Source organism: Ambystoma mexicanum, chromosome 1q (assembly GCF_040938575.1).
Source record: "Ambystoma mexicanum isolate Mex_15411 chromosome 1q, UKY_AmexF1_1, whole genome shotgun sequence".
Classification (NCBI taxonomy): domain Eukaryota; kingdom Metazoa; phylum Chordata; class Amphibia; order Caudata; family Ambystomatidae; genus Ambystoma; species Ambystoma mexicanum.
This window is the reverse complement of record NC_090922.1, coordinates 1,447,053,353-1,447,080,586: the sequence shown is the minus strand read 5'-3', so window position 1 is coordinate 1,447,080,586 and position 27,234 is coordinate 1,447,053,353. Positions and strand designations below refer to the sequence as shown.

The window sequence follows — 27,234 nt, the reverse complement described above, 5'->3', positions numbered from 1 at the left end:
TGAGGAACAAGTAACTAAGTGTCTGGTGCATACATGAAGTAAGGAATGGAGAGTTGGGATGTGCCTTCCTCCCATGCTGGCAACCTAACACTTTCAGAAGACCATACAAACGAAAGTGTGGGGAAGCATGCTGACCTGGGATGGTATATTCCAAACACTAATATCAGCAAAGAAAACAATGGACCGACTGAGTCGACTCCTTCCGCCAGAACAATCAATATAACCCAGGTACGTCCTCATTAGAGGGGCTCTCACATTTCATTCTGATAATTGTGATACAGTGCTCTTAACAGAACAGAAATCTCTGGATTAAGTGGGCCTCATTCCGAGTCATGCCAGTAAGTACTGGTACTTTCCGGCATGGCGGAAAGTACGACACCATGCTGGTTTAAGAGCGAAAATTTCGGCCCATTCCGAGTTCTCGGACACGCGCTTTCCGCCATGCCGTTAAAGGACCGAGCGGCCTGCCGCAATACCCCCCGAAAAACCCCTACCGGCATGCAGCGACACGTAAAGTACAACACCGCCCTGTAAGCAGTAGCAAGAGTGCATAACGGTGACCGTAATTTACGGAGACCGTAAATTACGGTCACTGAAAAAAAAGGAACCGGAAATTACGACATCGCACAGGAACGTGAAGGAGAGCGGCGGCCATCTTTAAAATCAGAATCCATTGCCATCCGCAGCCGCCAGCACCCTTGTGAGGAAACTGAAGTTGGAAACCGGACCAGGCACCGCTCAACATGCCAAAAGCACCAAAAAGGGCGGCGGATCGCATTCGCAAGCAGAGATTCTGCCCCGATGAACTCCAGGCCATGGTCGACTTCCTGGCAGAGCATGCCGATGTCGTCTTCAGCAGCGACATGCGGAGGGAGTCGACCCTCCGCAAGAAGAACATTTGTGCGGAACTGGCACAGAGGGTGAGCGCTGTTGGCAACACCCCCCGCACCCCCAGGGACTGCCGCAAGCGGTGGGACGACCTGCGGGTGCGGGGCCTCCTCTCCAGCAACCGCAGCCAAGCCCTGCAGACGGGAGGTGGCCCAAGTACCGCAGTCCAACTTGAGCCGTGGGAGGAGACCTGTGCGGAGCTCATTGGCACTGAATCCATTGAGGGAGTGGGGACCATGGAGTGCGGGGGAACGACTTCTGCAGAAGGAGGTGAGTGTTGACAGTGTACACTGGCAATGTCCATTGCATGATGTAAACTGACCCAGGGGCCATCGAAGGCACCCTCTCGTGTTGCCCTCCCCCCATCCAACGCACCCCCATCCAACAAATGCTGAGGCAAGTGCCGCCTAACGATGGCCCAAGTGCGAGTACATAACGCACATCAACCATTGTGCATTGACTTGCACAGCCCATCATGCACACTGTCCAGCGTGGTAGGCATTGTACTAGCCAAAATGTACATGACCAGGGCACAATGAGTCACTCCCAAACATGTGTATGTCATCACCATGCACATGTACCACTGCCATAGCTACCCCCCAAACAGAACAAAACGTAAATGACCGAAATGTCCATGCAGCCATGTATGCAAATAGGACATTGCACATACACTAATGTTGTCCCTCTCTTCTACCCCCACAGGCACTGACCACGACAGCACAGAGCCCCAAGCAAGCTGGCCAAGCACCTACACGGGTACTGGCAGGGTCAGGCCGAAGCCAGCACCAAAAAAAACCACCCCCCAACCCACGGAAAGGCCACTTGAAGCTGGCAGACCAGCATGCCATACAGCATCAGCGGCAGCAACTGTGCCAACCCCCAGCTCGGCGCAGTCGAGCGTCTCAGGGGAGGCTGCTGCTACCGCGCCGGATGAGTGGGAGCCCAGCCCGTCACCAATCCGTGTCGGAGGACGGCCAAGACACAATGCACAGCCCAGAGCCATGCTCCGTAACCCTGGCGTCATGCAGTGACTCCGGGGATGCACGATCACCTGTGCACAGTCTGGAACTCAACCTGTAGGGGTATGACTCCGATCCCCCCAGTCCACCCATACCGCCCCCTGCAGAGCATGCTGGTGCAAGTGGAACTTCAGATGGTCTCCCTTCTTTTTACCAGCAGCGAGTGCACCAGTTGACTGATCTCATACAGAACTACATTGAGGACAATCGCCAGGCCAGGGCAGAATTGCATGTAGAACTCAATCAAATGCGGCAGTCCCTCACCGACTGCACCACCAGATTGTGTGACTCTTTGACTGACAACCCGACCCGGCTATGTCATGTCCTTAATCGCATAGCAAATGCCCTTGAGGCAGGGCATCCAAGTACCGAGCCACAGCAGGAGGACACATCCGCAACCAGTGAGGCCACGCAATGCAGCCCGGAGAGACGCACTCGGCGTTCCTTGCGTCAACGGGATTTGCCTCCCCCAGACAAGGGGAGCAAGAGACATTAGGCATTCCTGCCAAATGTGGGCCCCACATCCTACATGGGACGACTGCTCTGGAGTTGGGGGGAGGGGGGAGATGGTGTGTTCTGGAGTTGGGGGGGGAGGGGGGAGATGGTGTGTTCGGGAGTTGGGGGGAGGGGGGAGATGGTGTGTTCTGGAGTTGGGGGGAGGGGGGAGATAGTGTGTTCTGGAGTTGGGGGGAAGGGGCATGGGCAGTTGCTGATGTAAGCACTATTTTTTTTTTCTTCTCACAATACACAATTGGTGTCGCAAACTTAAACCGTTGTGGACATTCTTCATTGCACATTTGTTCATTGACTACTGCCAGTGCATGGTGTACAAGTATGCACGAGTCCGTTGCCCTGTGTGCCCATGTCATGACACCCTCTACTGACTTGTGTCCTGGAGACCTTGTCCACTGTAAGTACAGAGCATTGCATGTCCCTCAAGTGCACAGCCTCAATGACCCTTTGTTGGCACTTCACCCTCCGCCTTCACCGCATCGTCCTGTGGTTGTAGCAGTACCATGTCAGGGGTGATAGCCGCTCACGTAGGGATGCACTTTTTGTCCATCTGCACATATAGCATGGGCCCATTCGACACCAGATATCAGTGGATGGGTCACCCACCAGTCCTGCTTCGCCGGCACATATGTGCATCACGCAAGCCAGGTGACTGCTTCATCTACACGCATGCACGGGTATGGCCATTGTCTGGTTGCCCCATGGCCGTGTTCAGGGGGTTCGTGACAGGGGTCATGTGGCTTGCTGTCAAGGGACAGCCAACAACAGCTGCATGTGTCGCCAAATGAGGTGGGTGTGTGGACTGTCATGGTGGAGAACAGTACTTGGCTGTCATGGCAGGGTTTCAATGATGGTCATCTGCACATGTCCATGGATGTATTGCGCATGACCATGGACACAAATATGTGTCCGATGCAATGTAATGCAGTGGGGTGTTGCGTCTACATGATGGCCCGTGAACGATGGTGTGGACATCTTGGGGTACATGTTCCTTTGTTGCATGCTGCTGTCCTGATGTTGGATCAATGTGGTGCTGTGTACTGTGTACATTCTTATTTGGGTGTGATGGCTGTAGTCTGTGGATCATGGTCATCATCCTGTTCTGATCAATTCTATGGTGATTCCCAACACTCCTATGGGTGTGCCATGCCGGTGACGTGATATCGTACCCCTGCTGCCCTCTGTGAATTCCACTCCCAGGGATGGGTCTCCAATGTGGTGCCAGGCTGGGGGATGCCACATTGTGCATGTGCAGTGTGTCGTCCGATATGCGCTTACGGTTGTGGTGTCCGCCAATGAGTGGTGCTGGTGTAGTGTGATTAGCCCTTGTCAGTTGGTGGAGATGTAGTGTGATGTGAGTGCCTTATTCTAGCAAAGTGGGAATCTGTTCATATGTGCCGTTGCACTGGTTCTGTGGCAGGTTTGTTGTCGGGGTGAACACCGTACAATGGCTTCATCGTTTCAACCCAGTTGGTTCATGCAGGCACCCACCCCATTGCACCAGTGCACTTGCATGACACAGTCAGACGACTCAGCCAGCCAGGCAGGTCATCCTGCATGTTGGACCATGTGGCACGGTAGCGTGGTGAACTGCTGGCCCTTTGAGTCATGTGTAGTTGTTTGGTGTCAGGCCCACCCATGTATGCGGTTCTTGGTAGCGTTGGATTCCATCTGCACGTAGGGGGAGTGGTATTGTTTTCAGTTGCTGTCCACCACCTGCATGCCATGCTGGTCCACATACGACCTGCGGGTGCCGTCAGGGGCACCATTGTCATCTGGCATGCCTCCATTTGCATTAGGTCCAGCTTTACTGTTGTGTATGTCATGGGTGGTCCATGTTGGGGATTGGTGGACCCTTGTGTGCTTGGGGAGGTGTGACGGCACTTGTATATGTGGCCGCCTAATGGACGGTTGTGACATGCCACTGTGTGCTGGTAGGTGCCTTTGGCATGGGTGTGGGGCACAGGCAACACCATCACTTGTGCCAGGTTGGCACTGTAAATTTGGATGGTGCTCGCTTTTCTTGTGTCTTTGGCGCAATATGGTGGTGACGGTGTCACAGTCTAGGTAGTCTGGGGTCTCTATCTGGTAGGACTTCTCCTAGAGTGGCCGGACATGCTGCGTGTGCATGGGGGCTGATGGGGTGGTAACGGAGGCTGCACTGGTGCTGCATGAAGGGCCTGTCTCCCCCTCCTTCTACCCCTGTGTCTCCTCAGTGGGGGGCGTGGTGTTGTTGCAGGGGTTTGTGTGGTTGTGGCCTTGCTTGTTCGATTGGTGTCATCTTGGTGTGGGAGGGGGGTGGTGTGTGGGTGTGTTCCTTTTCTGCTGTGGCAGACTCATGGCCTCCATCTGTGTTGCATGTGTCCACCTGTGGCTCTGGGTCCCACTGCTCAGGGTTCTTTACTCCTTCTCTGAGATGCCTGTATGTACTCCATGCCGGTAAGGTACTTTACGGCCTTGAGGAAGCCGTAATTTACATGTGCTCCTTACTTGTGATCAGCTCCGGTTTATGCCATGCCGTTAATTTCGGCATGGTGGGGCGTGCGCGCGACCCAAGGCCGATAATTACGGCATTGTAGTTTACGGTGCCGTAATTAACGGTCTGAGGGGTCAGAATGGCATGGAGCAGAAAACCATGCCGGTAATTCATTACCGGCATGGTTTGTACCTTACCGCCATGCTCGGAATGACCCCCAGTGTCTTTCTGCTCTCATCATGAACACCAGAAGCCGCTCATCGCACAGAGCAGGGACTATTACATTTGGGAGAATAGATTGTGAAGAGACAAGGAACTCCTATTTGAAACAGAACAAGAGGGACACGCTTGTGAATATGGTGGCCTACAGAGTTATGAGAATAAACAGTACAGAGAGGAGCAAAGCCGTGGTGACTCAGAAAAGTACCAGATGTCTGGCATGACACTAAAGTCCTTGGCAGTAGAAAGCGTGAATCACAGGGCCATGATGGAGGGGTAGAGACGGCAGCAATTTAAAGGAGAGCTAAAGATGCAAAGTGGAGAGAAAATGCCATATGCAGTAGGTAGTCCTGTAGATCAGGGCATGAGTCTTCTGTTTACAAGAGAGGAAAAGGTGGGATGGAGGCAAACAGAGACCAAGAGCGTAAAAGGAGAACATGGATGTTTAGTGACAGGAAAAGGAGGAACCAGCACAAGGGCTCCGAAAGGAGCAAGAATGACATAGCCACGGTCCTGTGAGGTACTGAAACCTGATGTGCAAACGTCCCAAACCTCTAACAAAAACAGACTATAAGAAGTTTGTGCTGCATGCTGGACATTGGTAAAGTTCATAGAGCCATTGCTGAAATAGAATTATAATGAGGGCTGCATGCCCGAGTTTGATGTGTAAAGTTCCTAGAGTCAAAAAGAGAAATAGTGGGATTTGAGGTCCTACCTCCCACGAGACATTAAACCAGTTATTAACAAGATAAGTATTGCACAGGGGACTTACGATCCAAGGTCCTCTGAAACACTGAACCATTAAATAGTACGAGACCCCTTGCACAGGAGGAGGCTCGAAATGCAAGATGCCTGAAAGCCATTGAATCAGTGACAAGCAAGAGAAGCATTGCCTAGTGAGACTGAAAATCCATGGTCCCAACAGACATTGACCCAAGGAGTAGCAAGATAAATGTTTCTTGTGGGGGCCAGAAATCTAAGGTTTCAAGAGACTGCAAATAATTGAATAGGAAAAATAAACATTACACAGTGGGGCTTGAGAGTCCAGGGTCACACACACACACAATTCAGAAATCAAATCTTCAACATCATGGGACCTGATGTCCAAAGTCCCAAAACAATGCTGAGACACTGAAAACATTTGTATGCTGGCATAGGGGATTCAAAGCTCCCCAAGACAATGTGTTGAGAAATCCTGTGACTGCTCAGAGACAAAGATCAAGAATTCGGGACCAGTTGGCATTGCATGCTGCTTGATTTTATAAATAGTTTTTTTGCTCTATCCCATGATTTACAATGTCATAATTGTGTTGAGTTTGTCACATAGCAGACATGTTAAATTAGAACAAATCACACCAATCATATTGCCACCCTAAATCAGGCCCCAACCTCCAGAGGCCACACAAACAACTACCACAAAGGCGGGCCTTGTACATTGCACCAGAAATCTGCCCCAAACACTGTGGAGCACAACTCCAAAGCCCCTACTGCTAGCCTATGCCCAGTGACAAATTTAACAGAACTTTCTACGGTAACCCTTTCCCTTCACTCTGATGGAGAGCACTGTATGTGCTTCACACTGGAACAAATGCGATCAGACATGAATCAACATTAACAAACACCTCCACCATACTGTGTATATTATACATGTGGTACTGGTCGTCTTATATGTATCAACTTGAAAAGCAATTTTCATTTCCTTTTCACTTGTTTAAAATCTTTTTATATTCTACTTCAATTCTCTTCTGTTTCACGCTGCAGCAGCCGGTATTATTTTGTTTTGCACGGAGTGGATTAGCTTTTTCAATACCATATGTAGCTATCTACACTCTCACACAGGCTTTTCAGGGATCCTTGACAATTGCTACATCTAATAAGTGCATGTTAACTCAATTGCGCTTGTTGTAGGTTCCTGTAAGTTTCCAACGAATTAGAATCTTTTTATTTCAGAAAAAGCTCTTAATCCAATTTATGGGGATCTGTTATGTCCATACTTCAAAAGTTAGAGATTGCTCTATGTGTACATCAGAAAAGGGACACATTTACGTGAATAGATAGTAGATTGCCCCTTCTCCTGATGTGACTCCCTTCAGGCTTCTGCCAATTCTAGTACAAATACCATGCATTTAATGCATCCTAAACTTAATTCTTTCTCAAGTTAACCAGTTGTAAACTTGTCCATCACCACACTTCCTGGGGTATTAAAATCCTTGCCTGCCACACAGGGCTTTGCACATTCACCACACTTATTGGGGTATTAAAATCCTTGCCTGCCACACAGGGCTTTGCACATTCACCACACTTACTGGGGTATTAAAATCCTTGCCTGTCACACAGGGCTTTGCATAGTCACCACACTTACTGGGGTATTAAAATCCTTGCCTGCCACACAGGGCTTTGCAAATTCACTCACCACACTTCCTGGGGTGTTAAAATCCTTGCCTGCCACACAGGGCTTTGCACATTCACCACACGTACTGGGGTATTAAAATCTTTGCCTGCCACACAGGGCTTTGCAAATTCATCACACTTCCTGGGGTATTAAAATCCTTGCCTGCCACACAGGGCTTTGCACATTCACCACCCTTCCTGGGGTATTAAAATCCTTGCATGTCACACAGGGTTTTGCAAATTCACCACACTTCCTGGGGTATTAAAATCCTTGCCTGCCACACAGAGCTTTGCAAATTCACCACACTTCCTGGGTTATTAAAATCCTTGCCTGCAACACAGGGCTTTGCAAATTCACCACACTTCCTGGGGTATTAAAATCCTTGCCTGCCACACAGGGCTTTGCAATTTCACTCACCAGACTTCCTGGGGTATTAAAATCCTTGCCTGCCACACAGGGCTTTGCACATTCACCACACTTACTGGGGTATTAAAATCTTTGCCTGCCACACAGGGCTTTGCAAATTCACCACACTTCCTGGGGTATTAAAATCCTTTCCTGCCACACAGGGCTTTGCACATTCACCACACTTCCTGGGGTATTAAAATCCTTGCCTGTCACACAGGGCTTTGCAAATTTCACCACACTTCCCGGGGTACTAAAATCCTTGTATGCCACACAGTGTTTTTCAAATTCACCACATTTCCGGGGGTATTAAAATCCTTGCCTGCAACACCGGGCTTTGCCAATACACCACACTTCCTGGGGTATTAAAATCCTTGCCTGTCACACAGGGCTTTGCAAATTCACCACACTTCCTGGGGTATTAAAATCCTTGCCTGCCACACAGGGCTTTGCACATTCACCACACTTACTGGGGTATTAAAATCCTTGCCTGCCACACAGGGCTTTGCATAGTCACCACACTTACTGGGGTATTAAAATCCTTGCCTGCCACACAGGGCTTTGCAAAGTCACCACACTTACTGGGGTATTAAAATCCTTGCCTGTCACACAGGGCTTTGCATAGTCACCACACTTCCTGGGGTATTAACATCCTTGCCTGCCACACAGGGCTTTGCAAAGTCACCACACTTACTGGGGTATTAAAATCCTTGCCTGCCACACAGGGCTTTGCACATTCACCACACTTCCTGGGGTATTAAAATCCTTGCCTGTCACACAGGGCTTTGCATAGTCACCACACTTACTGGGGTATTAAAATCCTTGCCTGCCACACAGGGCTTTGCACATTTTACTAACTCTAAGCAAGGTTATCTCTGCATTCTGTATTTCGATCATACTACGAAATAAAGGCATACACATTTAAATTTGCTGACAAGAATTATAGCAATCACCCAACTTCACTTGGATCCAACTTTGAGTGAATCATTTTTATTCTTTGACAGAGATATGGCTAGACCTCCATTTGCAATCAACTGAAATGACAAACATCTGTCGCCTTACTACTCATAACTCAACCAATGGGCCACATTGGTTAGCGTCCTTCCAACACTGAAAAGCAACTAGAGTGGCCGCTGATGCCCCAGTAACACGTTTGATTTGTTCATTAATGGCCGCTTATTTGCTTGCTTTATGCCCCTTGAATGTAATGCAAGACTTGTGTTCCGTCTGCGCCTATTCATCATGCACAATCGTTCATGATGTCCCCTCCTCCACTGTATCTCAGTTCCTAGGATATGAATGGAGAGTAGTGTATTGTCCTTATCATGAATATTTTGAGCCCCTGAAGCGCTGTCGTCTGTGTAATATAAAATATTGACTATAAAACATCACTCTGGATTTACTTTGATACCCTGGGCATACATAGCATGGGGGATATCTAGTTAATATTTTTGAAGGATGCTTTGGTTTTATGTATCCAATTATTGGTAGAGACTCGGGGCATATATTCTCTATACGTTGTTTTTAAAAATGTAGTTCCCTGCGTCCTTGGGAACCAAATGAAGATTCAGAATTTCAGGAAACCTTTCGAGAGGCTATTCGTACAGAACATATGTGTTTGTTTAAACTGATTTCTAGCAGAAGCGGGCAGCAATGGTAACCGAATATTCGGTACAAGGATCCATAAGCTTTCAAGCAGCCAATGGGATAAAATGTACTAAGTGTCTGCAGGACATCTTTTACATAGAACAAACAGACAGTTTTGTGCAAGGTCGCCAGCTCTACCATATAAAAGCACTGTGCACAGAGTACTGCTGGGCAACTTGATGCAGTAAGGAAACCTGGAAGCATGGGCTGCAGAGAAGGAACACCGTTTTGGATGCCACCTGCTTCACTGACACATGTTGGTTCTGGGATTTCGACATTGTATCTTAATAACCATCTGTGTAAGTGGGTAAGAGACAAAAAGGAAAAACCATCACAGGAAGCATTTACAGGAAAGAGGAAGACTGACTTGAGTGAATAATGGCGCTTCCACAAGAGTGCACCCACTCATAGGCTACTTGCCATGTTTGCTTGCTCAGACAAACATGCCCGTCTCTCACCTGTACAATCCGGAGTGTCTTTAGTGCCAGCTGCTGGGCTTTGGGCGAGGAACAGGGCAGCAGCGCGATCAGACCTTTGTACACTTGGCTCTGGTACTTGGCGTTGCCATGAGCCAAGCTCTCCAGCAGGGCCCGGGCCTCTTCCTGCAACTCTTCAGATCTGGCCAGTGCTAGGCACTCCGCTATCGCACGCACACCTGCGCAAAACAGCAAATGCAAGCAGTATTACAAGCAAGCAGAACACGACCTATTGGCAGGGCGAGGGTTTCTGCCTGCAGGTCTGAGCCGCCTGGCGCAGAAACTGGGGCCGCCTTGCGAGAGACGGACTAACCTACCCTCCCCAAGGCAGAGAACCACTAGAAAAACATTATTTAAACAGACCCAAAGAAAGATGCGCTCTCTCAACTGACAGACCTGAACTTTGTGATGAAATACTAGAATTACAAGGAGAAATAAAATATCATACTATTAGTATTTTGCATTTATTTGTCATGGGGAAACCGTTCATTTGACAAGAAATGCTGCACAAAACCAGGAATCAAAGCAATCTCGTTTTCAGTTGCTTTACAAAAGCAGTAACATATGGATGAAACTTCGATCTGTTCAGGGAGAGGGGAGTTAAAAAGAAAAAAGGGACAGGACATATCAACAATGATATGTACAGCATGCACACGAGGGCATTAACAGGTTGAACATTTACATTCATATACAATTAGGGATGGTTGGGGACATGGAGTGGGGTGATAGCACTGTACTGCTCAGGAGCTCCTTCAAAGTACGGAAGGGGCTTTTGTAAGCCAATATTGAAGGCCTGAATAACAGTATTTGTTTTCATTTCAATTCAGAGTGAATTCCAATGATATGGTAGAAGCGGGAGAAGGAATGAAAGCGGGAGTCAACAAAAAGTCGGTGGGGAACAGAGAATGTGTAGAGGGTGGGTATGTGCGCCGGAATGTAGTGAATGCGGTAAATTAGATGGAGCATTTCATGAATCATGAAATATTCCACGAGGATTCCAATACGACCTATGGACCCTCTTTTAAATTCTATTTTAAATAACATTGCACAAGATTACTCCGCATCAGGGCTCTTAATGCAATAACTGTCATTAATACCTATGACCTAATCAATTCCACAGAGCCTGCCCTGATGAAGGCTGGAAGAGAACCTACTTAGGGCGCAAGTAAAAGTTACCTGGAAACATTTGCTAGCTTCCACTAAACAAAGCGCATGGGAGTCTCCTGCTGCAAGCGGCAGAGTTTAGTAGATTGAGACAAAGAAAAGAACAAAGAAGGAAGAAGAGAGAGTGAAGAGAAAGCAAGGACAGAGAGAGCGGAAGAGAGGATGTAGAAGACTGAGGCGAGTGAAAAAAAGTGTGAAAAGTGGGTGAAAAGATAGCAGAGAGGGATAGATAAATAAACCCTGTGTGTGTGGGAGAATGTATATGAGAATGGGGGAGACGATGGAGCAAGAGACTGAATGCGTCTTGGACATGTCCCTCTGTAGCCATGCTAATGTCAAACGACAATGACACGTTTATAATGACTAATGCCAAAATGAAGAACAATTAATAATACAAATGTAAGCCCATTGATATTACTGTTCAATAGTTTTATTTTCTTTTTTTCCTTTGTAAATCATTAAACAAAAAGTATCACACTCACAAAAATAAAACATCAAAATTCTCCAGCAACAAACATTTTCTGAAACGGCATGGAAACTCCATGACACGCACCACTTACATTTAAAAGAAAAGGTTTTAATTAAAGAAAGGAACTAAAGTAAAAGAGAGACAAAAGTACCTCTCGCTTCTGTGACGGTCAGCACCAAAAATCCATGGAAATGGCGAATGTTGAACTTTACAATTGCCACTTAGCATACCATTATATAACATGTTAATTAATGATGGATGGCATTTAATTGTAAATGTGTCTGATATCCTAATGTGTACAAAGTCAGAATATTCAGAAACATTAAATCCTATACATTTCCATAGTGGGTTTTCCTAAAGCAATTTTGACAGGACAAGGTTTTCAGGAGAGGTGAAGCCTCTCCTGAAAATAAGAACTCTCAAGAAATCCATTATTCACCCTCAAACCGATGGACTTGTAGAGTATTTTACTAAAATGAAACAATGCTTAATTCAAGTTAGTAGATCATGAAAGATAGACCCAGGATCAGCGGAATCCATGGGCATTACTCGGGATACAAAAAAAACACAGGGCCACACCTGTTTTTTCCCCATTATAGCAGGTGTATGGTGGAAACCTCACAGATGTGTTAAAACATTGAAAGGAAGGCATGGTATCAACAGTTAGACAGACACAAGTGACCCCCAAGGGTGTTTACTGAACTTTCACAAAGGTGTGACAAATGCCTATCTAAACCTAAATCTAAAGATGGGAGCAAGCTACGACCATCAAAAAATAATAATGCAGTCCTAGTGGAGTCTTGTCAAAATAAAATGGCCTATTCTAAAAAAATCTATTGCCAATCCTTACCGCTAATTTACAAATAGCGTGGGGTAATGTTCATGAAAAGAAAGAAGTGATCACAAAACGATATGTCTGTATGTTCGGGCAGTTGGCCTCCTTTCCCCATGTTTTGAGCCGGGGCAAGGCGTTTCACTCGAGCAAAGCACACACTCTGGCTTCTTTGGCACAAGGATACAGTTCTATTTCCAGCAACAGGACCTTCTGTGCCCACATCTCTATTCTCATCAAAGTCTCCTGATGCAGAGGGCCTGATGTACAAAAAATAAGATACACAGTTCAGCTCTTCTTACAAGTACTCAACTCGAGTGCTTCACCCTGGATTCCCCTCACCATGGATTCCCCTCACCAGGCTCAGATCCTACTTTTTACAAAGTTCAGAGAATATTAATTTTCTCTGATGACTCACGGTTCACCCCCGGATGCCCTCAGCCGGGCTCAGATCCGAAATTGTAGTTCACCTTGATTTATCAAAGACTTTCGAATGTGCACAGGATTTAGCTTCACCCGTTGCAGGACCACTTCAATACAAACTTCCCTTTTACAATACAGTCACCATTCAATTGGGTACCTAACAGACCTTCGAATGAACACCCACGTGGCACCGCACCACTCTGTATATGATATCTCGCTTGGCCTCTCCAAAGTTCATTCACTCCTTTTGTTTTCCAATTTTGTTCATGTCGCTCATCACATGCATTTCACACAATGTCCTCTTTGGATTTCTTCATAAAATGTTGCTGCTGGCAACCTCGGTTCAAACACAAGCTGGTATGGCATAAGTCTCTCTGACTCACTGGCTATGCAGTTTTTAATGGCGCTGCTTTGTTGTAGAAGCCTATGACAGTCCCACGGTGGCAATCATTCCTATCCGCCTTAGTCATCGATGCAGGAGAGCCCCAGGTACCATCGATGCAATGCACAGTGAATGTCTGTTCAGCTTTATTTCCCGGTCTTAAGCTTCTTACTTTCCAAGGTTCGTGTAAGTTAACTGTCTTTAAAGGTCAAGGGCACTCCCTCCTTGTAACCCTCTCTGGTCTCGCCATCTTTCTCCTTGTATTAAACTGCCATCTTGGAACTGCTGTTTCCTCGTGTGCTTTTCCTCGCTCAAGGGTGCTTTCATGCTCTGACTTTTATCCATGTGGGGATGTGAGATGAAAGACAGGTGTGTGTAATGATCAGTAATTGCCTAACCTTGCCTGACCATTGTATTGGGACATGTCAGGTATACAGCTCAGGTGTTAGTCAGTTGTCGCTCACAGTGAACTGTCTGTGAGAAAGTGTTTGTGTCGGGAAAGTGGGCGGGGGTTGCTGGTAGGATGGAGAAAAGGTGTTAAATGGAAGGGGATACTGCATCGCACCATCCGGTGCCCCACTTCCACTTCCCGAAGACCCCTCGTCCAAGTGATCCTCCAGCACTGGTCCTACCCCAGGAACTGGATCCAAAAGCGATGGCCGTGTCCTGGCCACCTGGATGACAGGTCCCCGGGGACTAGCGAGTGAGACACCTTCAGGTTTCTCACAACATGCTACGAGAACGCTAGGAAGAGCATGAGGACAATGTGATAATTTCTGCCCAATTCATCCAGAAAAATGAGGAACAAATAACCCTAGCCCATACCCTAGTCTGAAAACATCTCCTGGAAGCCTAGAGTGACAGAGGGCCAGTTATAACCCAGTTCCAGGCTGAGAACTCTGTTAGCTCACTGGCATTGGTCCTATAACTGAAGACGCCTTCACTAACCCTAAGCAGGGGAACGCAGTGTTGGTCGTTGCTTGCGCACATGTCTTAAGGTCCTTTCCTTTAACACTCTGCGCTCCTCAACACTTTGCAGAGGGTCAAGGGAATATCTTATGTGCTCCCACGCCCAGCGGCTCTACAAATCTATTCCTCAGCTGGAACCAAGTTCCTGAATGATGCCTCTCCTCGCCTGCAATGGAATTCTCGCCTATCCTCACCTAGATCCTTATCCTCTGCAGGTTCCTCCCTCTGGAACAGCCTCCCTGCCTCTCTCCGTCTTGAGATGGACCTCCTTATGTTCCGGAAACTCCTCAAGACCTTCCTTTTCTCTTCCTCCTCCCACCCTCTACCCTGCTAACCTCCTTTCTCTTTGTTTCTTTTCCTCCTTCTTTCTCTTCCCCATCCTGCTAAGTTCGCTGACTGGTCGCCTGGTGCACCTCCAGAGCCTCACAGGTCCCAGGTTCCGCCCATTCTTGCACTTGTCTCCTGCACTCTGATTGGCACTACTGCAATATGCTGCATGTGAGGGGCAACCACTCTGCACTTAACCTATGCCCCTGCTGGACTGGGGGCACTTTGTCCCCCTCACAATCCCTCACACTTACTGTTCTGCACACTTGCACGACCTTGAATGTACTAGGCCTAGCAAGTCTGTCTGTCCTTTCCTCCCTCTGTCTCCCCTGCCTTGCTTGGTCATTCCTGAAATACTCATGTGTAGGCACAATGGAAGACCAACCACCTAGCAATCTGAAATGTTGACAGGCCTAATACTGTAGTTTATTTTTCTGTATGTTCTGTTCCCACCCGCTTCTCCCCTTACTCTTTGTCACGCACTTACACTAGTAGATATCCCTCTGGCCTAGTATGCTAGTTAGTGTTGTTTGATCATTCGGAATCTTCAAGCCCTAAGAATGACAACTGTATTCCCTTGTTCCCTTCCCACCTTGAAGCACTTTGGAGCATCTCACTTGTGTATAAGTGCTTTACAAATAAACAATTACAATTTCTGTACCCCCTAAAGCTTTAGTCATTCCACCATTCACCCTACATCTGCCCTTGCGGGCAGGGGGGCAGTGTCGCTGAAGCTCAGGCTCCCCTGACCTACCTGCCTTACCCTTGTGTCAAAGAATTGTAAATGTTGGATGTTGCTAGCTGAAACAGCCTTACACCATTGGAACTGTAAACTGTGCTTCAGATCATTTGTATTTTTTGGGAATTTTGTTGCATCTTCGTGTCATTGTACTCTGCGGATTCTATGGATTTCTGCAGCCACCAACTCCACATATCAATCAGCTCCATCGGGTACTGTGCTGGGAACTTTCCGTGGTGGTGGGTCTGTGGGTCCCTTGTTTGCAGCTTCGGTATTGGAAAAGAGTGCAATGGTAGGACACTCATTTCCCCTCCCATCTTCTCTGCATTCCTCAACTCAAGGGTTAAGGGAAGAAGGGATTTGTGATTCGTGGGGACTGGCTACCAGGTTCATCTCCCTGACAGGAGGTCAGAGAAAGAGAGAAGGAGGAGGAAGAGGAGGGGAGGAAAGACAGTAGAGAAGAGGCTAATGTTGTCTGGGAGAAGGAGCTAGTAGGTGAGGAGGATCGGAGATATGTGGCATAAAGCGAGGAGTTGTAGAAGTAGGGGGCAGAGGAGAGGTCTCCTAAGGCACACAACAGTTCTGAATCATTGAGTAGGTAGATGAGAATGGGTGTTGGGCACAGAGACAGGATCTTAAAATAGGGAGATGCAGAACGTTATATGACAAATATCTGACATTGACAAGCACAGGTGGCCAGTGACCGGATGCAAGCTCTGGGGCACAGCTCGAGTTCATACAATCCCACCTACTGCCACTGCCTTTGTCTAACTTGCAAATACAAAGAGGGCCCCAAGACGCAAGTGAAGGGGTCTCCCAGGAATCTAGGATGAGAAACAGGAAGACCTAAACACACAGAAACAGGAGCCAAGAAAGAAACGCGTGACACTTATACCTCCAGAACTATGAGTGAATTGAAAGTGAGGATATACCCATAAAGGAATCTCCAGATTAAGGATTACAAAACCCAGTTACTTTGTAGGATAATATTAGAAGCCAGAGCCATTTATTGGTTACACAGCAGCCAACAACACTTAGGTACTGGCCTATATTTTGATTAGTATGAAGAAGTAACGTCTACGCAGAAAGGTTACAGGACAGAGAGGTATGAAGTGCAGAGACTTTAACTGAGGAGAAGCCATCCTTATTTGGGCCAGCATAGAAGCCACCACCTTCGAATTATCCATGTTTGCTGCAATATGAAAGTTCCAGGGATTGTGGAAGGGTTGTGCGGCATTCTTTGTATCGATTTGCCTCCGCGTTATTACTACCCTGAAAATATCTTTAGTTAAGTTCTCATATCTTCAAGTGTGATGTTGCTCTTGCTCTGCTTTGTGGCATGCCACATTTAGTATTAAAATGTCACGCAGGTCTAAAGAGTACAATGTTTCCATGTTCCTACTACCTATTCTCAAAAGAACACAAACTGGTGTCCCCATTACCGTAGCTTTCACAGATGAGTTCCTTGTACTTCCGGCCAGTGGAAGCTAATGTACTAAGCAGTTTTATGGCCTCCTTCTTGTCTTTCTCCTTCAGCTGCTTCATGCCCAAGATTTCCAGAAGCGTTAAGATCCCGCCAACCTCCACAAACTCAACGAGATAACGAGGGCTGCAGGAAAGGGAAACAAAAAAAGGTAATATTTCTTTACAAGTAGGGAGATGTTGGATGTATATAGGTCAAACATCACAAAAAGAATATTCCAGGCAGATGCAAAATGTCACTACATTTTATATTGTTCCATCAAAACTAAATGTTAAAACATTACCTGGGGCAGTCTTTTTTGCATATGACTTTTTTAGGTATTTATTTTTCATCACAACCAATTCCTTAGATTCATTAGTGTGACAATGAGACAGTCAGGCGGTGTTAAGAGAAATTAAAATAGGTCTTTATTCAGACTTTTAAAAAAAATGATGGAAATAAAGATAAGCTTCAAATCAGAATTATTTTCTGAAATGTCCTTCTCTGTGCTTATGCTGGGTTTCTTCTCTGTTCCTTGCAGGGAATGGGGTAAGGACTTCTGGCAAGACTTCTCCTCCTAGTCCTCATACGCCCACCAGCCTTCAGCAGCTCCTGATGTCCTGTCTGGTTCGATCTGCAACAAAACCAAGAATGAACACACTCTTGCCTTCCAGTGTTGTCTTTATATAGGCAGAACTTAACAGGCCAATCAGTGTTTACTTCCTCCTCCAGTCTATATAAGCTTCCCCAAGCTCCTCCCCTTTTTCCCTTGATGCATTGCAACTTGTCTTCGTCCTCGACCTCCACCCGCTCCCTGTCCCAGTCACCTCTGACCAGGTAAGTGCTTAATTCCTCCCTGCAAGGGATAGTGTGGGTCTCTGGGAATCTCGTGTTTTTGGGCTGTATTGTTATGTCAGAACGCTGTTTTCCATACTGCGCAGCTCCGCGGCACTCACGTGGCCCACAACTGCAGAGCACCCACCGCTCCCCCATGCGGCGGCAGCCCCGCCACTTGCTGCTCGCGGTCCCTTGACTGCTGCCAGAGTTGAACGTCGGCGGCTCTGCTAATTTGCAGTAGTGCGACGTTTCAATTTGCGTGTGCCCGCCCGGAGGTTCCATGTCCATGTCTTCCTGACTGCTGCCAGAGTCGAACGTTGGCGTCTCTACTAATTCGCAGGAGTGTGGCGTTCCGACTCACGCGTGCCCGCCTTGGTGCTCCACATTATGTTTTCCAATCCGGGTTTCTCCTTTATTAAATATTTCCTGCCCTCACCATTCCCCAACCACGTGGGTCTCTGGGTCTCGGGAAACCACGGTCTCTCGGGCCCCTCTATGGTATAACTGTCCATCTTGACTGTTACATACACCCCCCCAAGCATCCAGCCGATCGGGCTGGTCCGGATTTCTGGACAGGTAATCTGGGACCAAATGGAAAGCCGCTGGTCGGTGAACTGTTTCAAAGCAAAATTCCTGTAGGGTCAGGAACCATCTCAATAATCTTTGGTTTGAGTCCTTGTGGGTGGCCAGCTATTGGAGTGGAGCATGATCTGTAAAAACTAAACTTTCTTCCAGCGAGGTAATACCTGAGTGTCTCAATTGCCCACTTGATAGCTAGACACTCTTTTTCAATGGTAGAATACACCACCTCATGTGGCAAGAGTTTATGACTTATAAAGGCCACTGGCTGTAGATCAGTTTCACTACCTTGTGATAGTACGGCCCCCATTCCTATGCCTGAGGCGTCTGATTGTACAAAAAATCTTTCTTGGAAATTGGGACACTGTAGAACAGGTTGTGTTGATATTATCTGTTTTAGCTCTTTAAAGGCTTTACATGCTTCTTCGTCTTTAAGCAGGTTGCCTTTGTATGAAGATTTGAGAGCATCTGTCAACGGGCTGGCAATTGAAGAAAACATCGGTATGAAGCGCCGATAATATCTAATGAAGCCTAAAAAGGCTCTGACCTGTTTCTTATTGCTGGGCATAGGCAGTTTCCCTATGGCTTCAATTTTGTCCAACTGGGGTCGTATAACTCCGTCCACGACGAGGTATCCCAGGTATCGGATCTGATTGGCGGCCAGTATGGTTTTCTTTGGGTTTATGTTAAGTCCTGCTGATTGCAGCAATTGTATTACTGATGAGAGGTGACTGAGGTGATCCTTCCAGGTTTTACTGTATACAACTATGTCATCCAGGTAGGCTGCACTGTATCCATGATGAAGAGCGAGAACCTGATTCATCAGCGATTGAAAAGGTGCTGGGGCTCCATGCAAGCCAAATGGTAGCACTGTAAATTGATATAGACCTGAAGGGGTAGAAAAAGCGGTTTTGATTTTATCTTCAGTCCTTAAGGGAATCTGCCAATAACCCTTTTTCAGATCAATGGTACTAATGTTTTTAGCGGTGCCCAACTGTTCAATAAGTTCATCAATTCGGGGCATGGGGTAGGCTTGGTATGTAGAGATGGTATTCAATTTCCTGTAGTCCATACAAAAGCGTATACTACCATCAGGTTTTGGGACCAGAACAATAGGGGATGACCAGTGGCTACATGATGGTTCAATTACCCCCAGTTTCAGCATTTCCTCCACTTCTGCTTGAACCGCATTCCTTTTTGACTCAGGCAAACGGTAAGGATGGATCCTTATGGTCTGTCCAGGTTCTATTTCAATTTTGTGTTCCGCCAAGTGTGTTCTTCCTGGGTAGAAGGAAAACACATTACTTAAAGGTTTAAGGTGTTCCCTCAGTACTCTTTTCTCTTCTGGGTTGAGCTGTTTTCCCCACTGAACGGAATTGAATGCAGGTTCCTGGGTCATTCTTGTGGCTACCTGTACGTCTTTGTCGGTGGTCTTCCATTCCTTCAGCAAGTTTACGTGGTAATTCTGTGTTTTTTCCTTCCCATCGGGTTGATCCACCAAGTAATTTACTGGTCCTAATACGGCCTTTATTTTATACGGCCCCCTCCATTGGGCCAACATTTTTTTCTGGCTAGTGGGCAAGAACACTAGCACCTGGTCACGTATCTTAAACTGTCGAACTCTGGTTTTCTGATTGCTGATCTATGCCCACTGTGCCTTGCCGTGGTGTAATTTAGTCATTGCTTATCCTGATCGATGCCCACTGTGCCTTGCCGTGGTGTAATTTAGTCATTGCTTATGCTCCTCTATGCCTACTGTGCCTTTGTGTAATCTAGTCACTGCCCTTGCTGATCTATGCCTACTGTTCCTTGCCTGGTGTAATTTAGTCATTGCCTATGCCGATCTATGACTACTGTGCCTTTGTGTAATCCAGGCACTACCTATGCTTACCTCTGCCCTACTACATATAAGTATAATTGCACTGCCCGAACCGCTCTGCTAATCTAGCCGTATCTGGTTACATCTTGCCAGCTAGCACATCGTCATATCAAAGTTGTATTTCATCTACTGGCACACTGCCTTTGAAAGTTGCTATCACACTGCCATTGAAAGTCTCCTGATACATTGAAGTTATTTCATCATTGTAGACATGTTGCCCCAGCCCCCGGCCAGTATCATCTTATGCATCCTAGCCATCTCGTGGTCTCTAGCGAGGGCATACTGTGCAACGCCCACCTGCATCACTTGCATTCCTTGCTACAGCCCCAGTTCACACTCTACCATAATGCACTTTAGCACATCCCCACCACCTAACCCCCTCACATATACACACGCTAATAACCCTCTCACCAGCCACTCATCCAACCCATACCTCAACAATCCTGCCTTGTGGCTCAAACACTTTCCAACCAAACCTACTCCCAACCAACCGTGCACACTCTTACTTAGGAATGCCATACTTAGATCCAGACTGCCTCGCATTCCCTGCTCCCAACGCCCACTCACCAATACACCCTGCGCCGTCACTCAGACTGCACCCAAACCATCAACAACCGTACCCACTAAAGAACTTAAAGGAGCTCTTATCAATGCTAGAACCCTTACTGCTCATGCCCTCGATATATCGGACCTCATTACTACACAGAACCTCGATTTCATCGCTGTCACAGAAACTTGGCTACATGCTGCCTCTGGCCCGCTCCTGTCCCTTGCCATCCCTGAAGGATACTCTATCCTTAGAAATGACCGCTTATCCAACCTGTCCAAAGGAGGCGGCATTGCCTTCATACATAGGGATAACATCAACATGCGACCCATCCCCAACACTCATTGCAGCTCTGCTGAATCACTATCAGTGAAACTCTCACTCTCACCCACGAACACAGCGTCACTACACCTCATTTACAGACCACCCAGCCCCCTATCCTCCTTCACAGAAGATATCACGTCCATCCTATCCAATAACACTAAACCTAACTCACAAGTGCTGTTACTAGGAGACTTTAATCTTGGACTTTCTGACCCGAAGGATCTCATGGCTACTGAAGTTGCAAGCATTGTGTCAAACCTAGGCTTTCAACAACGTATCCTCGAACCTACACATAATAAAGGCAGAACGCTTGACTGGATCGTAGACCTGAATTGCAATACTACGATAAGTTCCAACTCAGCCTGTGCCTGGCCTGACCATCACGTCATCATCTTCTACCTACAAGCCACCATTCCAAGCACCAAACCTAAAATAGCCCCTTCTATTCCCACCAGGAATAAAAAGGACATCACCCGGGACAAGCTACTCCCGCTTATCCTACCCTTTTTGAACAACTTTGCCACACCCTACAATGACCCTACGGTTTTAGTGGACACTTTCAACCAAACACTGCTCAAAGCTATCGACACTATTGCCCCGCTCAAACTTAGGAAAGCTAAACAACAAGCTCACCTGAACTCGTGGTTCACTCCTCAACTCAGAGCTCTCCGCAAAGAAAAACGTAAGGCGGAATCACTCTGGAAAAGTCTCCCTTGCCCCGCTATCAAAGGCAACCTCTTCATCGCATCCCTCAATTACGAAGAAGCGATCATACAGGCAAAAAAAGAAACCTACAACCTGCGTATCTCGCAAGCTGAATCCAACACGAAGGAGCTATTCAAAATTCTTAAAGAACTAGAATCCCCTTCACCCATACCAGACACCTGCAACAAAGACAGCTCCTGGTGCAACAGCATCCAAAATGCTCTCCTCTCCAAAATTACCACTTTACAAGCCAAAATCAACACCAAACAAAACTCTCTCCTCTCTAAACCTCCTACACCCAACACCACTACCACCTTCACTCAGCCCCCATTTAGCTTCCACTCCCTTACCATCCCCGAAGTCGAAAAAATTATCAGCAACCTTAAACCCTCTAACTGCCAAGGGGACTCCTGCCCGGCCCCCATCATTAAGGAATCTGCCCACGACCTTGCTCCCTTTATTACCACCTTCATTAACTCTTCATTTCACTCTGGAATTGTCCCCAATAATCTGAAGGATGCGTGGGTCATCCCTTTGCTGAAAAAAAACCTACTCTTGATCCGTCCATACCCACAAATTACAGACCAATTACCACGGTCCCGTTCCTCCTAAAAAAATCCTAGATAGAGCGGCCTACCTCCAGATACAGACATATTTGGAGACTAACAACTTACTTGGCACAAGACAATCTGGCTTCAGACCTAGGCATGGGACAGAAACAGCCTTACTAGATTTGAGAACCCAAATAGAGGACTTAAAAGACAATGGTAAACTAGCCCTACTACTACTTTTGGATCTCTCCGCAGCCTTTGATTTGGTCAATCACCAAATCTTATGCCAACACCTGAAATCTGCTGCCCACTTTTCGGAAAAAGCTACTAACTGGATCAGATCCTTCCTGGATAATAGACTCATGAGAGTATTTTCACCTACTGCATCAGCTGACCCTTCCCCGGTCCCCTGTGGAGTTCCTCAAGGGTCGTGCGTATCTCTGACGCTCTACAATGTATTTACCAAACCATTGTTCGATGTGCTTGACTATCTGGGTGTCACCTACACCAACTACATGGATGACACCCAGATACTCATCCCTATCACTGGTGACTACATTGCAGACGCTAAAGCGTTGAACGACGTATACCAAGTCGTCCAAGCATGGATGGCGCACCACAAGCTCTGTCTTAATGATGACAAGATAGAGCTCCTCATCCTTGCCACCCAACAAAGGCTTAGCAAGCTAGACCCGGCCTTCAGCACCTTCACATTGATGGTAACTCCATCAAAGTGGCTAAAGAGACCAAAACTCTAGGTATCTACCTGAGCTCCACACTGTCCCTAAACTGACAAACTAACGCAGTTGCCGCTGCATCGGCCTACACATGCAAGTTAATCACAGCCTGCCGCCCATTCCTCACCTCCCAGAACTGCATTACTCTTGCCAGGACGTTGGTTATGTCTAAACTCGATTACTACAATGCACTGTACCAAGGCACCAACCAACCTAATCTTAATAAACTGCAGATCACCCAAAATAATGCCATCAGAGCAGCCCTCAATATTACTAGATCGGCGCATATCTTTGACACGAGGAAGAGCTTACATTGGCTCTCGGTCGCCCAAAGAATCTCGCTCAAATCACTGACTCTGACTCATAAATGTGTCAACAACCAAGCCCCCACCTACTTAACCTCCCGCTTCTCACAGTACATTCCCTCACGGACTCTAAGATCTGCCCAAGCGCATGCACTCACAATTCCCAAATACAACCTACAGACTGCAGAGGTCTCAGTTTCCCAGTCCTTGCGTCCAAACTCTGGAACTCCGTGCCACTGTCCATCAGAACCCTCTCATCTGCCACGCTTTTCAAACACAAAGCCAAGCTATGGCTTTCCTCTACATCCCACCCACTACCAGCCTAAGCCTCCAGCTCCACTTTTCGTACTACCGGCACCTCACTGCTTGAGAACTCATGTTTTTGCCTGTTTGTACCTATGTGCCTTAAGATAAATGCTTGTGTATCTATTCAATGCCTGTAACTGTATCTATACCACGTTTGCACTTTGTAACTGTATCTACGCCATGTTTGCACTCTGTACCTTAAGATATGCGCCTGGTTGCCCTCGGGCCTAGTGCGCTATACAAATAAATAAAATACAAATACAAATAATATTTTTCTTGGGTCAACTGGGATCTTCCCAGGTTTGTTTGAGCCAGTTCTCTCATCCTAGTTAGATTATCCTGGAGTTCGATCACATAGTCTGCTAGGGTGGTAGGGTCCTCTGGACCTTCCCACTCTTCTTTGGCGATATCCAGTATTGTTTTTGGTTGGTGTCCAAACAACAATTCAAAGGGTTGAGAAGCCTGTTGAAGATTGTGGGGTATCCCTTAATACCATTAGGACCCAGGGTACTGCTCTGTCCCAATTCTTTCCGGTAGGTGGGGTTACCTTTTTAAGCATTAGCTTAATGGTCTTGTTATAGCGTTCTACTAGACCATCAGTTTGTGGATGGTATATAGAGGTGCGGATTTGCTTTATTTTAAGCTGTTGACACACTCTTCTCATCACTCCTGATACAAAATTCCGACCTTGATCTGTTACTATTTCTGATGGTATTCCTACCCTGGCAAAGAATGGGATCAATTGAATGCATACTTGGATGGTACTTGTTCCTCTCATAGGAAAAGCTTCTGGATATCTTGTAGCGTAATCCACCAGTACTAACAGATACTGGTATCTGTGACTACTGGGTTCCAGTGGGCCGACTATATCCATGCCAATCCTGAAAAACGGTTCTTTAATCAATGGCATAGGTACTAATGGAGCACGTCTTGGTTTGTTTGGGTTTGATTTCTGCCATGTTGGACATTCGTCACAGTACTTTGCCACTTTCCTATAGACCCCTGGCCAGTAAAATCGCTTCAAGATTTTATCTAGGGTTTTCTCTCTGGCCATGTGACCGCCCGTCTGGTCATCATGAGCCAACCCCAGTATAGATTTTCTGAAACTCAGGGGTACCAAATGTTGCTCCACCTCCTGTTCTTCCGTTTGTTTTGTAACCCGGTATAGAAGTCCTCGCTGTATTTTGAACCTTGGATAACTGCTTCTATTCTCTGGGTCTTTCATTGCTTGTTCGAGGACATTCCTTAAAGTCGGGTCAGTTAGTGTTTCGCTTCTAAAAGAGACCCTTTTATCTTCAGGAATCCAATCTACGAGTCCACTGAAGCTTTCTACCCATCTCTGTTTCTCTTCCCTCACCTCTCTTCTGCTTTTCCTTGGTATTCTCCCCCTACTCCCTTCAACATCTGTTTGAGAAAGAGGCCTTCTTAACCATTCATTTTCTCTGACACAGTCATCAAAGTTGGGTAGGGCCGTCCCTATTAACACAGGAGCAGGTATATGAGGCATGATGGCTACCTCCATTGGTGTGCTAACCCCGTTAACCTCCATGTCTACTTCTTTGGAAGGGTAGGATTTTATATCCCCATGCACACATTTTACCTACATTTCTTGCTTCCCCTTTTTACCCAAGACACTTACTTCTGGTCTGATGGCGGTTTGCTCGCTTCCACTGTCGATCAGGCCTTGTCGGGGTACACTGTCTACTCAAGCTTCCACTGTATAGGGCTCTCTTCTCCTTCTGGACTCCCGGTTCTGAATACAACCAATTTCCATAGGTTCTGATTTGTTCTTCCTTGGGCAAAATCGGGCGATATGGACCCACTCCCCACAATCATAACACTGGGTTTGTCTGCTTGTGGTGGGCCATGTCATACCTTTGGGATCTGCTTTGGTTGGCTTTGTATCCCCCAAATTCGTGGGTCTAGGAATTAATATTTTGTTTCCTCCTTCCATGGGACTTATCCTAGCTCCACCTGCTTTTTTGGAATGCTGGGGCAAGGTCTATTGCTTCAGTGAGAGTGGGTCGATGGTGTTGTCGGACCCATCGTTGCATATTTCTTGGAGGTGCATCCACAAATTGTTCTAGCTTCACTTTCTCCATGATTTCAGGTATGGTGCAACTGGCTGGTTTTAACCACTTTTCTGTTAAATCGTGCCCCGATAGTATAGTTGCCTCTGTGTTTCTCCATTGCGTAGTTTGGTTTCCCGGAGCTTCTGACGGTATGCCTCCTCAACCACCCCCATCCTTTCTAGGATGGTTCTTTTTATGTCCGCGTAACTTGTGTCGCCGTTCGGGTTTGCCGCCTGGTAGGCACCTTGCATCGAGCCTGTTAGCAAAGAAGCTATGAAATGCCCCCATTTCTCCACCGGCCACTGCGAGTTTCTAGCCACCCTTTCAAAGTTTGCAAACAAATAGCCTGGATCCTCCCCAGTTTGGTATTTCTGTAGGATGTTGGAAGGGGCCGGCGTCATGCCTCTATGAGCGACCACAGCTTCTGTCACTTTCTTCAGGGCATCTTGGGTGGCAGCTTGCAACTGTAGGGCTTGCTGCAGGGCTTGCTGATCCACCTGGGCTTGGTGTCCCTGCACCTGCACCAGTTGCTGGAGCTGTTGCTGTCCACCTGCTAAGGCCTTGATAATAGTCTCCATATCGTGTTTCAGTATCCCACCGCTGCCACCAAACTTTGTGACAATGAGACAGTCAGGCGGTGTTAAGAGAAATTAAAATAGGTCTTTATTCAGACTTTTAAAAAAAATGATGGAAATAAAATTAAGCTTCAAATCAGAATTATTTTCTGAAATGTCCTTCTCTGTGCTTATGCTGAGTTTCTTCTCTGTTCCTTGCAGAGAATGGGGTAAGGACTTCTGGCAAGACTTCTCCTCCTAGTCCTCATACGCCCACCAGCCTTCAGCAGCTCCTGATCTCCTGTCTGGTTCGATCTGCAACAAAACCAAGAATGAACACACTCTTGCCTTCCAGTATTGTCTTTATATAGGCAGAACTTAACAGGCCAATCAGTGTTCACTTCCTCCTCCAGTCTATATAGGCTTCCCCAAGCCCCTCCCCTTTTTCCCTTGATGCATTGCAACTTGTCTTCGTCCTCGACCCCCACCCGCTCCCTGTCCCAGTCACCTCTGGCCAGGTAAGTGCTTAATTCCTCCCTGCAAGGGATAGTGTGGGTCTCTGGGAATCTCGTGTTTTTGGGCTGTATTGTTATTATGTCAGAACGCTGTTTTCCATACTGCGTGGCTCCGCGGCACTCACGTGGCCCACAACTGCAGAGCCCCCGCGGCTCCCCCATGCGGCGGCAGCCCCGCCTCTTACTGCTTGCGGTCCCTTGACTGCTGCCAGAGTCGAACGTCGGCGGCTCTGCTAATTTGCAGTAGTGCAATGTTTCAATTCACGTGTGCCCGCCTGGAGGTTCCATGTCCATGTCTTCTTGACTGCTGCCAGAGTCGAACGTCGGCGTCTCTACTAATTCGCAGGAGTGTGGCGTTCCGACTCTCGTGTGCCCGCCTTGGAGCTCCGCATTATGTTTTCCAATCCGGGTTTCTCCTGTAGTAAATATTTCCTGCCCCCACCATTCCCCAACCACGTGGGTCTCTGGGTCTCGGGAAACCACGGTCTCTTCGGGCCCCTCTATAGTATAACTGTCCATCT

General features: G+C 47.2%; 1 protein-coding gene across 3 annotated transcripts in view; it reads right to left on the bottom strand.

Moving 5' to 3' along the window:
• ARMH1 (armadillo like helical domain containing 1) overlaps nt 1–27,234 on the bottom strand; it is a 743,351-nt gene that overhangs the window by 514,195 nt on the left and 201,922 nt on the right. For all 3 annotated transcript variants that reach the window (XM_069642333.1, XM_069642332.1, XM_069642334.1), the window contains exons 4-5: nt 16,783–16,949; nt 10,018–10,214 (exon numbers count right to left, since the gene is read on the bottom strand). In XM_069642333.1, the coding sequence (XP_069498434.1) occupies nt 10,018–10,214; nt 16,783–16,949 (364 nt within the window). The remainder of the gene's footprint in view (nt 1–10,017; nt 10,215–16,782; nt 16,950–27,234) is intronic.